At 44.7% G+C, this 14,947-nt stretch overlaps 1 protein-coding gene across 9 annotated transcripts in view; it reads left to right on the plus strand.

Annotated features, from left to right (window-relative positions):
• Positions 1 to 14,947, plus strand: part of MTSS1 (MTSS I-BAR domain containing 1) — a 125,636-nt gene that overhangs the window by 104,200 nt on the left and 6,489 nt on the right. Inside the window, exons 7-14 of one of the 9 annotated variants that reach the window (XM_083189482.1) lie at positions 2,430 to 2,587; positions 4,206 to 4,313; positions 4,505 to 4,602; positions 7,714 to 7,924; positions 9,061 to 9,180; positions 10,607 to 10,780; positions 13,304 to 13,462; positions 13,977 to 14,142. In XM_083189482.1, the coding sequence (XP_083045608.1) occupies positions 2,430 to 2,587; positions 4,206 to 4,313; positions 4,505 to 4,602; positions 7,714 to 7,924; positions 9,061 to 9,180; positions 10,607 to 10,780; positions 13,304 to 13,462; positions 13,977 to 14,142 (1,194 nt within the window). The remainder of the gene's footprint in view (positions 1 to 2,429; positions 2,588 to 4,205; positions 4,314 to 4,504; positions 4,603 to 7,713; positions 7,925 to 9,060; positions 9,181 to 10,606; positions 10,781 to 13,303; positions 13,463 to 13,976; positions 14,143 to 14,947) is intronic. The other 8 variants (XM_083189483.1, XM_083189484.1, XM_083144815.1 and 5 more) reach the window with 8 other exon arrangements.

Raw genomic sequence — 14,947 nt, forward strand, 5'->3', positions numbered from 1 at the left:
TGCATTGTATGCCATTATAATGGCATACGATGGACCCGATTTTACATAGGAATTTAACATTGAGTACAATGCATACAATGTAAAATCGGGTCGGTCGCGTCGCATGCCATTATAATGGCATGCGATGGACCCGATTTTACAATTGTCGGGAAAGGTTAAAAAAAGCCCGAAATCGGGTCGGCCGGGTCCCATCGCATACCACAACTTAAGGTATGCGATGGGACCCGATGGGCGCCGCGCTAGGAAACAAGTACCCAAATATCATATAGCACTAAAGGAAAATGAGCTCTTTTAGGGCCGGAGGCTCCTCTGGAAGCACTTTGGAAATGTAACCCAACTTGTGTATAAAGGTTTGCGCTGATGAAGAACGCCGCACATGTCCATTTGCAAAGCAGATATTGGGACCGATTCAGACCTTTTCGCACAGTTTCGAATTCACTCCCTACCTGATTGACAGGCGGGAGGGGGGGGGGTTTGTGGTGGGCGCTGGCGTTTCATGGGCATGCACACAAAAACGGTGGGCGCGCCCATAGAAAGGCTGGGTGGACCCCAGCAAATGCAGGAGTGCCCCTGGATGACGCCAGCCCCCGCCTTCAATTCAGCCATCACCATTTAAGTTCCTGGCTTTTTATAGCGAACAGAAGAAAAATCATTCCATGGCGAGTAATCCTCAATGATTTTTCCTCTCTGCGGGCGCATGCGAGCAGATGTATCGGCGTACACATCCGCTTGGGACTTGGGCGGCGGGGCAGGCCTGCGTTTGGTGGGGCGGAGTTAATCAGCCACTCATTACTGGTTTGTTACTTGAAATACGCCATATGGTCACAGAGCCGTTCTAGAGCACCTCCTGGTAACGGTTATTGGAGGAATACAGGTCGGTGGAATATCTCCAGTAAGGAAGCAGTCACTGACCGGGCGTCCTGGCTGGTGCAGTGTTCTGCAGGGCGGTCAGCTAGCTGCGTTCCCAAAGGGGGCAATTCCTCCATGATCTTCCTATATAGTAGACAGTGTGTGGCACCAACTTCCATCAAGCCCTGCCACGGTATGCTGCTAGGCCATCCTAAAACGCTGTCAGGGCATGCTGAGATGTTTAGTTCCACGGCTTGCCTGTCCCTGTAATAGACCATTCCATGTCGGACGCAGATGACTTGAGACCAGATATATATGTTACTTTGGTTGTCCAGCAATCACTGTTCCAAAATAATATCATCTCTAACCACTATACCCTATATTACCCCATCATTTTATTTATTTGCAATATATTTTTTTTGTATTTTCACTGGAAACATACATTTGTAGTAATCCTACTTTATGTAAAATCGTTAAATTGGTCTAGCTGTTATGATAATTATGGTGTACTCATTACAGCCTTCCGCACATCTGCGCCGCAGCCGCGTACAGCTCCGTCCGGCGTTGCGCATCTGCAGCAATTGCTTTGTTTAATGTTATTGCGACACTTTATCCTACTTAATACATACTGTGTGTAATTGCGGCAGAGAGCGCACTTGTGTGACTAGCGGATTATGTTCTGTAATGAGCGAGCCTGGGCTGGCTGCTGGGTAATCCCTGGGTGGCTGGCGCTGAAGGGGTTACGTTTCTGTGCCTTTATCCGTCATTATCCTCCCTTACAGCTCTTTAAAGAACTTGTGTAGTTTCCATGGCGACCAGAGCTTGCGCGCTCTCCCGCATCCATTGTCTGAATGGATCTCGTCAGGAGGCGGTACCAGTATCAGCCGTGCAATGTGCCACACGATTATATCTGTAACCATGCAGTACATAGCTGAGTACATAGCTGAAATACGCACTCTGTGTCCTTTCACGAACCTCTATTTGTAGCAATTATTGCGTACCGGGGTCCGTCATCCCCACATACAAGGCTTTGTGTAATGTACTTTGCCAATCCTTTAAAAAATAAAACATTACAGCAAGGGTAGTCGACGCGTGGCCCCCAGCTGCTGCAGAACTACACATCCCAGCATGCCCTGCCACCGTTTTAGCATGTCTTAGTAGCAAAACAGGGCATGCTGAGATGTGTAGTTCCACAGCAGCTGGAGGGCAGTCATTTGAATACACTTGCTTTAGAGTAACCCTGTAAAGTACCAAATTACCATGAAATCCCACAATTCCTTACTTTTTAGGGTAAACGTTTACTCGGTCGACACTATGAAAGTTGACATACAAAAGTCAACCACTAAAGGTCGAGAGAGATTAGGACACATGAAATAGCTTAGCATTGGCTAAGGTTGACAGGGTCAAAAAGTCGACTCAAGCATTAGGTCGACACGGTGAAAGTCGACACCCCCTAGGAGGCGGCTCCGCCATTATCTGTACACGGTTAGCTTCTAAACCCTACACACTACTTAGGGTGAACCGTTAATACATGTCGTCTTTGCTGGAATAACGAAGTGGCTTGGCTTTGTGTTGTGCAGGGAGAGGAGACATTCAGCCCCAGCTGGACAGCGCCCTACAAGACGTCAATGACAAGTACTTACTCCTGGAAGAGACGGAGAAGCAGGCGGTGAGGAAAGCCCTGATTGAGGAGCGCAGCCGCTTCTGTTCCTTCATCTCTATGCTCCGACCCGTCATAGTAAGTCTCCGGCCTTTATTCCCTCAATAAAGTCACTTGTCCAACCACAGATCTCAGTCGACTCTGGAGGACTTGGCGCAGTGATCACATGTGCATGCCACAGCTAATGACCAATCAGTGGCAGATGGCACTAAGGATCACAGAGCATTGGCTGATGATATTCCATGTAGCCACTCCCATCTTTATTTGCCACGCCCTAGCAAGAGACGTTCTTTACGATCCTAGTACGAGAACTATGGCTGTCCTTGTATCCGTTTTTGTAATTGTGCTTCCTTTCCATTAAATATATCTGTTTCCAAGTGTATGACCGCTGCCAATCCTGATGCAGAAATCATTTGTACAACTATTGTTCCATGTGTAGAAGTCCCTGTGTGGACCTTTGTGCTGCAGACATAACCGGGATGTCCTCTGTACTGTACAGGATTATTTCCTGTAGTCATTCGATACCTTTGTCTGTTGCAGTAGTTATTCATGCCTTTTGTGAAAGCTGTATGTGCCTATCTATGGTAGTGTACAGCATTATCAAAGCTATAAGGACAGATGTGTCCTCATACATCCAGCTTCAATACACCATGCGGCACAAGATGCCACGTTCCAAGTGAGCCACCTGCTCCCGGGCATCTCTGCAAGTGTTATGTGTCTTTTTTTTCTGCCACAAATGCATTTTAGACGCAACGTGATTCGGCCAGGAAACTTTGCTAATTGATGGATGCGCAACACTTGAATATCTGTATGCAACTTATCTTATATCTGTGCGTTACTGAGTGTGTGTTTGATGAACAACAGAACTGCATTGTAGCACTTCATGTACAGAGTCAGAGCCTTGGTCACACACAGATGTACAGTTGTCTTATATCATGTTGTGATGCGATTACGTCAAAATTTACGTCAAAAGAAGAAGAAAAATAGGGTGAGATTCAGAAAGTGAGAGATTTGGTAAGACATCTCCAGGTTTTTTTTAAAGCGGCAATCATTTAAACGAGTTTGGTTTTGCAGTGTAAATGATTGCCGCTTTAAAAAAACTGGAGATGTCTTACCAAATCTCTCACTTTCTGAACCTCTCATCCTATTAAATCTAACCCATAATGTATGAAGACACATCTGTACCTTACATAATAGTGTAAAAAAAGTTTTAACATAAGAGGTAAGGGCAAAAGCTTATGCTAAAGGAAATATGAGGAATTATGCACAAGATAAAACAGTGGTCGTGGACTTTTGCCTGAAATAAACTATTAAAATTGCAGAAACATATTGTTGTTATTGTGAATAGCCAGCCAGCCTTCCTTAGCAACATGGAAATGTACTGTGGACAGTACTGATAGTTTATATGCTTAAATTTGTTGAGCAGTTGGTCTGTTATTCACATCCTGCCTGTCAAAGGTAGCAATAGTGTGTTTCTGCATTTACAACGGGTGATTTCAGGCAGACCATCAAGTTGTAGATCTCAGTTTAGTGGTTTTCATTGGGCGGTATCATATTTTTTTAGGGGTGTGACTCTAAGAACCCGGCTTTATATTTGGTTGTAGAATCGGTATCACTGTGACATCATAAAGCTAAGAATTTGGGGCACACTTCTGTTCATTGTCTAATATTAGGAGCACTGTTTTCTCATTCATAGGAGGAGGAGATCTCAATGCTGGGAGAGATCACACATTTACAAACAATATCTGAGGATCTAAAGACTCTCACCATGGATCCCCACAAGTTACCTTCAGCCAGTGAACAGGTGCGTGCATAAAACTGCCGTGTTCCCCAAACATCGTCTGAAACCGTCTGCTCGTGATCTAAAACCAAGTCAGTATGGGGCTCCCCAACTACAGCTCCCAGCATGAAATCCAACAAACATCTATGTAACGGTAAAACTAAATATCAGGATGGCAGGACGTGTGGTAAATAGATTCCTCCTTTTCTCCATAGGTGATTCATGATTTAAAAGGCTCAGACTATACATGGTCTTACCAGACTCCGCCGTCTTCTCCGAGTACCACTATGTCTCGCAAATCCAGTGTCTGCAGGTAAGCCACTGGCATCGGTTCTCTGCCACCTGCAAGTTTCAGAATTCTTTCAGTGTTACTTATAGTTCTGGGATCTGTAGTCCAGCAACATCTGGTTACCTGCTCATGATTTATGTATACACACCATGGCGTATACATGCCATCTTGCAGCTTGTGATAAATATATGCATTTATATGCTCCTGCAGAAAGATTTGACTGTGGTTGCCCTGGGGAATGGCACACAACTGCTCTGTGTAGTTGATTGATACCCCAGAACAGCAGAAACATACAGATGATATATACGCAAGCTGAAAAGCACAGAACATGATCTAGTCGATGTTGCAGGTGGATTTGTATATGTAAATCCACCTTTGTATATTTATTTATGTAAAAAAAATAGATGTTAAAGTTAAAAACTGTATAGCTGATCTGTGGTATGTTTCATGACGTGTGCCAAAGCGGATTCACACACGTTTGCGTGTCTCCAGCCGATTCTGTGTCGTACACAACTTGGCCGGAACTTGTTGGTAACAATGCATCACACAGATCAGTTCTGTACTATCGGAGCGCCATGGTAGGGATGGACATCGGAAGCCCACCATCAAATGATGGCTGGGCATTGGCCATCGAATCTATCGATAAGATGGTCACTGACCAATCGCATCCAAAGTATTTGATAGGAAAAAAATTCATGATTGGTGCATGCGCAAAGATTACTTTTTTGCCCATGCGGAAACATCTTCAGCCTGGACAGGCATGCGCAGAAGCACTGCAGCGTGGCTGGCTGGTAGGCGGGACCATCGGAACACCAACGAATGTTTACCATTTGATGGCGGCAAACATCGGATTGATGCCATTGAATGGTAAAACCACTACCATCGCAATAAAATCAACGATGGTAGTGAAACATCGCAATGTGATGTCCATCCCTAGGCCACGGACCCGTCGCTGGAATTTTTTACATTGTTATAAACCAATTGTCAGCCTTTGCTTTATGACAGGCATGTCCAAACTGTGGTCCTCCAGCTGTTGTTGAACCATACATCCCAGCATGCCTTGCCATTGTTTTAACATTCCCTAATAGCAAAACTGTGGCAAGGCATGATGGGACTTGTAGTTTCACAGCAGCTGGAGGGCCACAGTTAGGACATGCCTGCTTTATGAGGTGAAATGTTAGTATGCATATTAATCAGTAAGAATATATAGTCCCCGCCAGCCTCCATTTTGTTGTAGCCTCCAGCTGGGAGGACCTACCTGCTTGTCACACTGACCCCTGTGTATATTGCATTGATTAATGTGTCTTTGCACCCACCTTGGAAGAGAACTGTTTTGGCTGTATAAAACAGTTTTACTTGCATGCGGTCTTTGGCCTGAATATTGAATGGTTTTGGCTTTCCTACTGTCTATCTGGTAGGTACTGTATTGCCTGCCTCCCCCTTGTGCTGGTCTTTCTCCAACCCCAGACCCCACAATGACTACAAGAGCATGCGCAGTCCAGCATCCTGTGTGTGTGTATATTGTGTATATGAATATCTGTGTGCACATACGTGTATATACAGTAAATCTGCAGCTACCAGATGCCAACGGCACATATAGTATTCTGAGGACTTTCTGGCCGGTTACTCTCATTACCGAAGTGCACGTATTGCTTATGGCAACTCAGCAGAGGCGGCTGTTCTGTAGGATCTCCGTATACCATTGTGCCAATAACAAATAGTGTCATCGGTTCTTCGATAATTAATAAGGCGAATATTAATGAACTATAATTTATTTTAATATCTCCTTTCTTGCGCACATGCGATTTGGTCCCTTTTCATCCGATTTCGAAAAATCGGACCGAACAATCGGATGAAAACTGTGAAACCACATGCGTTTTATCGCAGATTCTGATCTCATGCATGGTCCCTTGCTCATTGGATCGGAATCGTAGATAACAAGGGCTGCCATCTGATCCGCAGGCTTGGTTGGAATGGCATACGATACATCAGATTTAAAAGGACAGCATACAGTGTATCGTAGGCGATCCTGCCGCATGGGAAGCTGCGGGGGAGTCCCAAGGGAAATCAAATGCGATTTCCACCTCCGATAAATCGCACTAGTATATGGGGTGGTGGCTTTAAAAGAAACCGTGTAATAGTTGCAGGATGAAAAAGATGATACTAAAATAAGCCTGTAATAAATTTTACCACACAACCCAAATTACAGTGAGAAAATCCTTGCGTCCATCTATTCAATGACTCCTCATTATAGAAGGTTTATTGCACCACAGCTCCCCCAGGTGGTGAAAGTTTAAAAGTTCCTTGAATCTCATACTCTGCCCATTGCACTGCACCGACACAATTTACAAAAAAACACACAAGCTGTAAAATCTATTTAAAGAGAGAGTACAAGTGTAGACGAAACACACAACAGAGTGACAAATCATGTGACCCTTTTTTGGGGGGAGGGGGGGGGGAGTTATTAAATGTACGTTTGCACTACAGTAGGAGGAGGCTCAGTTCTATATTAGGGTAGAAATTCCATATTAGGCCCACCCGACTCTATTACCTTTTGATATTGGTTACTAGTCTTCATTCTAGAGCCCTGCTCCTTGAAAAATCCTTGCAGTTCCTCCTTCCTGCCTGGGGTGTCGCTGTCTGCTGTGGTGTTTCTACAACGATCTGGTTTGAATCTCAACATTGAGATACAAACCAAACGGTTCTTGAAGTATCACAGCAGACAGCGACACCCCAGGCAGGAAGGAGGAACTGCAAGGATTTTACAAGGAGCAGGGTGCTAGAATGAACACTTGGTTACTGCAATGGATGCTGAATTTTTTTTGACCACAGAATTGCTGCTTTCCCTGTGTGTAGATGCTGAGTGCCCATAAGCAGCAAGCACACACTCTCCCTTTGCCAGACCCTGGATACTGCAGCCCCCCTGTATTATGTGTGTTTGTAGCCTGTCTGTATTGTGGCTCTTGTTGCCTGTTTGCTGGAGATTTGTGGAGTTATAATTTGGTGCCTGGTTTTCCCTCCCCCTTTCTTCCCCCCTTTACTTTTTTTTCTGATCCCTCACCCCCTTTCCCACACCTTTGCCCCCCCCCCCCCCTTCTTGTCTTTTCCTCTCCCCCTCCCTTTTGTCTTACACAGCAGTTTGAACAGCGTAAACAGTAGTGACTCCAGATCGAGTGGCTCCCACTCCCACTCACCCACTTCACACTATCGCTATCGCAGCTCCAATCTGCCTCAGCAGGCGCCCATGAGGCTGTCCAGCGTCTCTTCCCACGACTCCGGCTTCATTTCCCAGGATGCCTTTCAGTCCAAGTCTCCGTCTCCCATGCCGCCAGAAGCCGTCAACCAGGTAGGAGCTGGCCTTTCATATCCATTCAATTCAGGGGTCTCTCAAAATGGAGTTTCTCACCTAACCTAGCACCTTTCCAGGTTGCATTGTAACTTAAAATGGCCATGAACAGGAGCGGGAGCCGCCATCTTCTGGATCAGACAGGCGACCAGATGCACTAAGCTTCAAAAGTGATAAAATGGAGAGTGATAAACAGCCAGCCAATCAGCTCCTGCCTGACATTTTGCAAACACTGTCTGTGACAGGGCAGGTAGGAGCTGATTGGCTGACTGTTTATCACTCTCCATTTTATCACTTTTGAAGCTTAGTGCATCTGGCCCAGGCTCTAGGTTGGTGGAGTACCTGGGTGGATGTGGTCCTTGGTGTGTACCCTGAAAAGCAGCGTCTGACAGGACAGGTCCTATGGCAGTCTGGTGCCACTAATAGTGCATTCTCCACCTCTCCGGTCCCTGCTTCTGTTACGCCAGACGCAATCATCATGGCACCCATTCAGCCTTCTGTCATTTCAGGGTACGATCGCCATTGGCAACTTCTTCACAGTTGTCCCTGGCAACCTTACCACAAAGACCTCTGTATTATACACATTAACCAGAGCTGGTACTCCTCAGTACCTGCAAAGTGCGAGATGGTGGACCAGCAGAGACTGGAAGATTATGCACAGAGGAATTCTGGGAGATGCTTTCTGAGAGGAGAAATGACCTTTGTGTGGGCCACAACTGCACCATTTTATTAGCGTGCCTGCAAGTTTCCCAATATTGTTATTTCCATTATTGGCTCTCCATAAGCACCTGAGGTGCATGTTCTCCCCATGGGCACAGGTGAATATTGTACCGATCCCGCCAACCAAATTGATTATTTAAACTGTGCTCTGGTGACAAGAGCTGCAAAGCCCTCAACAGGGTTGGGTAGGGGTATTGAGATGCAACCAATTCTCTGCCCTCTGTCCTCAAAATCAAGTTTACACCCTGCAATACTTTGTTTGTTAGGTCATTGTAAACAAGATGGCCGCTGTCCTGCTCTATAGGCCCTTTCACTAAACTGCTATTTTCCTTGCTTCTCTCTTGATGATTCTTTTGCCTCATTTTCTAACGGCTCTTTACCTTGTGTCCTGTCACCCTCCCCCTTCCTCACTGCAGAATTCGTCCAGCTCAGCCTCATCAGAAGCGTCGGAGACCTGTCAGTCTGTCAGTGAGTGCAGCTCTCCTACTTCTGTGAGCTCTGGTTCCACAATGGGAGCTTGGGCCTCGACTGACAAGGTGAACATGCTGCCGGTGCTTCTCAATATATCTGCCGCAGAACTATTAATGAATATATATTTATTGTTGCCTAAATCCATGCTGTACTATTTGAATTCTGGCGATCAGGTGCCGACTGGTAAATCCTAACAGGTGTAATTACCGACATCCAACCGATTGTGGTCATCGCTCGAAGGGGTTGATTCAGTTAGACTTTCCACACCAGTCCAAGCCTATAAGAAACTAAAACCAAATTTATGAGGCGCACAGTGATTTTTGGATAATTTGAAATTAGCAAAGCTGCGATTATATATGGCAGCTCCCAGCAAGCCTATAAGATCATGTATTTGTCTCATTTGTGTAAGCTAAATACTCACTGACTATTTGCCTGGATTCTGGGCAAGATTGGGTATCAAGGGGTGGCGACATGACTTCACTACAGGTTATGTAATAGATGTGGGGTTATTGTGTGACCATACTACTTCTACATCACAATTTTTACAGCGTGTTTTTGTAATGATACAGAATCTCCCGGATTGTGATATCCCGGTCTTGACATCTTACTATGAGTGGAGACGTATGGATTAAAAAGCACCAGCCAATCAGCTTCTACCTCCTATGTTACAGGCTGGGTTTGGAAAATGACAATTAGGAGTTGATTGGTTGGTACTTTAGCTTTCCCGCCTAGTTATTTTCCAACTATTTTTGTGTCCAAGTGTCCATCATATACACAACAGCATGCTATAAGGTAATTGTTATTACTTAAAGGTGCCGTACCTTGTTTTGTTTCTTCAAACCTCTAGTAATAACATGTCGATTGTTCAGTGCCATCTGATTACCACGGCAACCACAGTCACATGATTGTTTTCAGTCCATTCTGTTTAACGTGATTCCTCTGACTGAGATCAGGTGACCTTTCTCGTTGGAAATGAGTACCCCACCCATAGAGATATAATTTTCTTTTTGAAGAAGAACCACCTCTGGAAATATAAATTCAGGATAAAACAGTACATAACGTAGGGAGCATTGTTCCATACACAATATGTGTTATTTGTATGTGTAGAATATTTGTGCCACCGTGTGATTTCTCCTCAAATGCAGCCTAGTTTTGTGGTGTTGTTTTACCATTATTATCCATTTGCCATGTTCATATTAACCCTGTTTATTTTGCTTACTTTTTAAAGTGAACCCATCACCGTTACTGTGGAGGTGGCCATTTTGTGCTGAAACCAATTTAATGCCAGCTGTGAATTCTAGTGGATTAAATCATAAGACAAAAAGCCACCTATTGAATGAATTAAATATTACATCACCTCACAAAATGGCGGCCTTCACTCTGCGTAAGCAGCTGGTGCACTTTAATCAAGTTCCCGTCATTTGCCATAATTTTGATTTTCCTTTTTTCCCTCGTTTTTGTTTCCTTTTCCTCCATGTTGTTTGTCTCCAGTTGTCTAATGGGTATTATCACTATAGCGTGTCCCATGACCTGACTGCATCAGGTTCTTTCACCCATTTCCCGCTCCCAGCCTCCCGTCCCTGGACTCGCTGTAGCTCAGAAAGCCGCAACTATTACACCATTGGGCCGGGCATGTTACCGTCCTCTAAGATCCTCAGCTGGAAGGTTTGTGTTTATGTGTTGCAAGCTGCGGCCTTATACCTCATTTTCTCTTCTCTGGCTCTGACCAATGACTAACCTTGCTTTCAGACATTCTGGGACCCTCTGCAAATCCTGCGAATCCCAATCCTGAACAACCCCCACTGAACTCATCTTGATGTCTTTTGATCTATTACTTTTTTTTTCTCTAATTCTTTTTCATTTTTTTTTTTAAATAATAGTTCACTTTGCAAGACATGTTTTCTGGTCTGCAGTTATCACATCTGAGTATCGCGACATCATCGGCTGCAGATCAAAATCTGTTCAAGTTACAAGTTCTGTTTTAGAAAAGTTATTTCTCCAATGTTTAATGGCTGAAATCTAGAATTTACAAATACTGTTTTCGAATAGTAATAATTCTCGTTGCTCCAGTGCTTAATGGCTTAAATCTAGGATTTACAAATACTTTTTTGGAATAGTTATCCTTCTCGTTACTCCAGTGTTTAATGGCTGAAATACAGGATTTACAAATTCTATATTGGTTTAGTTATCATTCATATTACTCTAGTGCTTAATGGCTTAAATCTAGGATTTACAAATACTGTTTTGGAATAGTAATAATTCTCGTTACTCCAGTGCTTAATGGCTTAAATACTGGATTTACAAATCATATTTTAGTAAAGTTATTACTCTTGTTAAGTGCTGTGCTTAATGGCTGAAATATATATGAATTCTACATACTGTTTCATTTAATACTGGCCATTAATCACCAACTTCACATCCTGGCATTGATGAAGTCTGTTCTGTATTGTGACCTGCCCTCTACAGGTGTCACATATACTCAGATGGGAAACTATGACCGATTTTAAAGCAAGTGCTCTCTGATGTCAGTGGGGGTTGTGTAGTGTTCTCTGACTTCTGGATGGTTTTTTATCTCGAACTTAATATAGTGTGCTGTAACTAATTTTCTTTCTTTCCAGTTTAGTATGTTCTGTATGGAGTTTTCATACTCTGCTTATATAATCAACTCATTGGGTTTCCAATATGAACTGCCTATCACAGGCCCACACACACGCATTACACAATTAACTGACATACTGTATGGCGGACATTTACGAAGTTCAGAATGGCACAGTGGCACGGCAGGAGAGATTTCCGCCAGACCCGCGGCTTGGGTGCCGTACCTTACATAAGTGAGGAGTTGGGGAGGGTGGAGGCCTTCATCACTAGGTGTGGAGTAGGCACATCCAGCATTGTAGAGTTACATTTACAAAATGAGGAATGAGGGAGAGGGTTGTACCATTTGTAGGGGTTTTTATTGCAGCGTGCAGCGGTATTCGCCCATGTTTCTGCCGAAAGAAGGCACCAGCTTAGAGGTGGTGGTCTTGGTGGCACCTTTATGTTCTCCGGGGAAGCCCCTTCTAGGTGCCAGCTGAGCAATGTACTAAAATGTGTCACCTGCAGAGTTCTAAGATGAGCTGGGCATTTCATAATCAAATGCTCTGCGAAACGCGTTAGTTTACATCTCTATCTTTCTCTCTCTCCAACGCGTTTGGCATCACATTTGACCCAGCCCTTCATAAGAATTCCAAGTATATCTTAGGACAGGGGAAGACCCACACAAGCACAGGGAACATACAAACTCCACACAGACAAACCATGAGCTGTATTGAACGTATAGGCCCCAGTGCAGTTGCTCTAAGCAGCGGTCATTACCAAACATTGACCATAAAAACTATATTGCGTTAGATATGTGACTGTAACCTGCCGCCTGTTGCTTGGGAAGTCTGTACAGCAGACAAAGGACCGGTCTCTCATTCCTAAGATCAGCTGGCAAAGAGTAGGGACTTAGGAAACCATAAAACAATCTACCCATCATGTGTAAAAGGTGCGCTGTGTTTGGGTAATGGGATATGAGAATATGCACAAATACATTCTTGTAGCTTTAGATGATCTGCATAGCTGCTGTGTTGATTAATATCTCTACCCGCTGTCAGCAGGGCTGGACTTACACCGGTGGATTCTGTAGACGCACAACCTTAGTCTCTGTTGGCTCCGCCCAGTCCACTAGCCACACCCTTTCTGCATAAATTCTTTAGCCGATGCTTTTAGAGCACTTGATTACTTTGTACAATAAAATTGCCCCCCTCCTCAGCTTAATCCTGGAACCTCATTACTTTCGGCAATTTCCCCATTGCTGCTGAATGCTAAAGCGTTCAGGAAAGAGCGTTACGGTTCCTCGTGGTAACTCCAGCCATGTCTGTCTGCGTCCTTCTTGGCTGTGCTCAAGGTTGTCTTGTTCGTGACCACAGCGATTAACCCAAGTTTCCTTGAAAAGTCCAAGGGGGAGATATATCGAGCTTTCTAGAGAGGACAAGAGGAGAAGTAGCAGCCAATGAGGTTCTAGCTATCCCTGATCGAGTACGTTCTATACAATGGCAGCTGGAACTCATTGGTTGCTACTGGCCATGTCTCCTCTTTAGAAGATTTGAGATGTCGCCCCCCAAGTTCTTTACACCTGTGTATAGCATATTATAACCTTTCATTCAGGACTGGGCTAAGCCAGGTCCATACGACCAGCCTACGGTGAACACGCTTCAGAGGCGCAAACGTGAAGCCAACCCTTCTGGAGGAGCCCAGTTTGCGACTCCAGGGCAGAACGAGGAGCCGCTATCGCCGCGGACCATACGTGTACCTGCATCATCCAGGGTAAAGAGTGACGTAGTGGGAGAGTTCTGCATTAATCTCAATTCTCTTGCCAGGTCTCACCACAGCTGCTAACATGTGTCCCCAGCTTATTGTGGGTGTTCTCTACTAGACGTTCATCTATGGACCTTCTGGGGGCTTCTTCTCTGTCTTACTGCTACATCTCTTTTGTGTGTGTCTGCATAAATGTCAATGCACCCAGGGCAGATCTACCCCTTCCTACAGCTCTTCCTATGCTCCTGGGTGACCTTTTAGCCTTCATATTGTCAGCGAATCGAGTAGGATTTGGTGGGCGAGTGGTGGACTTTTAGGATCTAGATGTGATTACTGGTTCTAGAGTTCTGACATAGGGGGAACTGTATCAAACCTTCTGAAAAGGACAGGTGCTAAAGTTGAATCTTATTGGCTGCTGTGGGCTATGTCTCCAGTTGTCCTCTGTAGAAGGTTTATGCATCCTCCCCCATAATGAAGAGTGTTCTGTGGTCTTCAGGTCTTCTCTTGTTTGTGTTCCTTCTAGCAGCAAGGAGAGGAGGTGGAGAACTGCGACGAGCTGGCCCTGGCACTGAGCAGGGGACTGCAGCTGGACACGCAGAGGAGCAGCAGAGACTCCCTACAATGTTCTAGCGGTTACAGCACCCAGACTACCACCCCGTGCTGTTCTGAGGACACCATCCCCTCGCAAGGTACCAGCGGCTTCCTATGTATCGCTCCATAGCGGCGATGTTAGTGGCGGTTTTCCATGGATAGATATTGCCGTGGATATACAGTGACTATCCCCGTTGCAAGTGCAGATGTTTCAATGTGACTGCTTGAGCATCTGTATATTCAAACCCCGTAAGACGGAGCAGCATTTTTCCAAGACATTTCTGATTCCCGACCCTGTTGACCTTAGCCATGACGAACTAAGGCCTGTTGACCCTACGACCCATTCCTGTTACAGAAGGGGGGTAATTACTATTTTTTTGGGCAGAAATTTGTAAATTCATATGTTTGGCCCGTTTATAGGGGTAAATCTACTAAAACTGAAAAGCGGGGATGTTGCCCATAGCAACCAGATTCTGTCGGTCATTTTCTCGGATACATTAGAGAAAGGTTAGCTAGGATCTGATTGGTTGCTATGGGAAACACCCCCAATTTTCACTTTTAGTAGAACCGTTCATAACTTTTCCCCTTAGTTACATACACACCACAGTGTTACCCACATTTTGAAGGGAGATCCGGATGATGGGTCGACACCAAAAGGGTCAACATTAACAAAAGGTCGACATGGGTTTTTCACGATTTTGTTTATTTTTTGGACTTTCATATTTTAATATCCATGTGGACTGGCCAGAAGGTGGCGTAGGTATGCACTACACTATTTTGGGGTCCACATGTTCAAGTGTCGACACGGACACCAATAAAACGTGAAAAACTCATGTCGTCATTTTTAATGTATCGACCTTGTGTATATCAACCTATTGATTGCTGACCTAGACACTGTGAGTT

This window comes from Crinia signifera, chromosome 5, assembly GCF_055691185.1.
Source record: "Crinia signifera chromosome 5, ASM5569118v1, whole genome shotgun sequence".
Taxonomy (NCBI): Eukaryota; Metazoa; Chordata; class Amphibia; order Anura; family Myobatrachidae; genus Crinia; species Crinia signifera.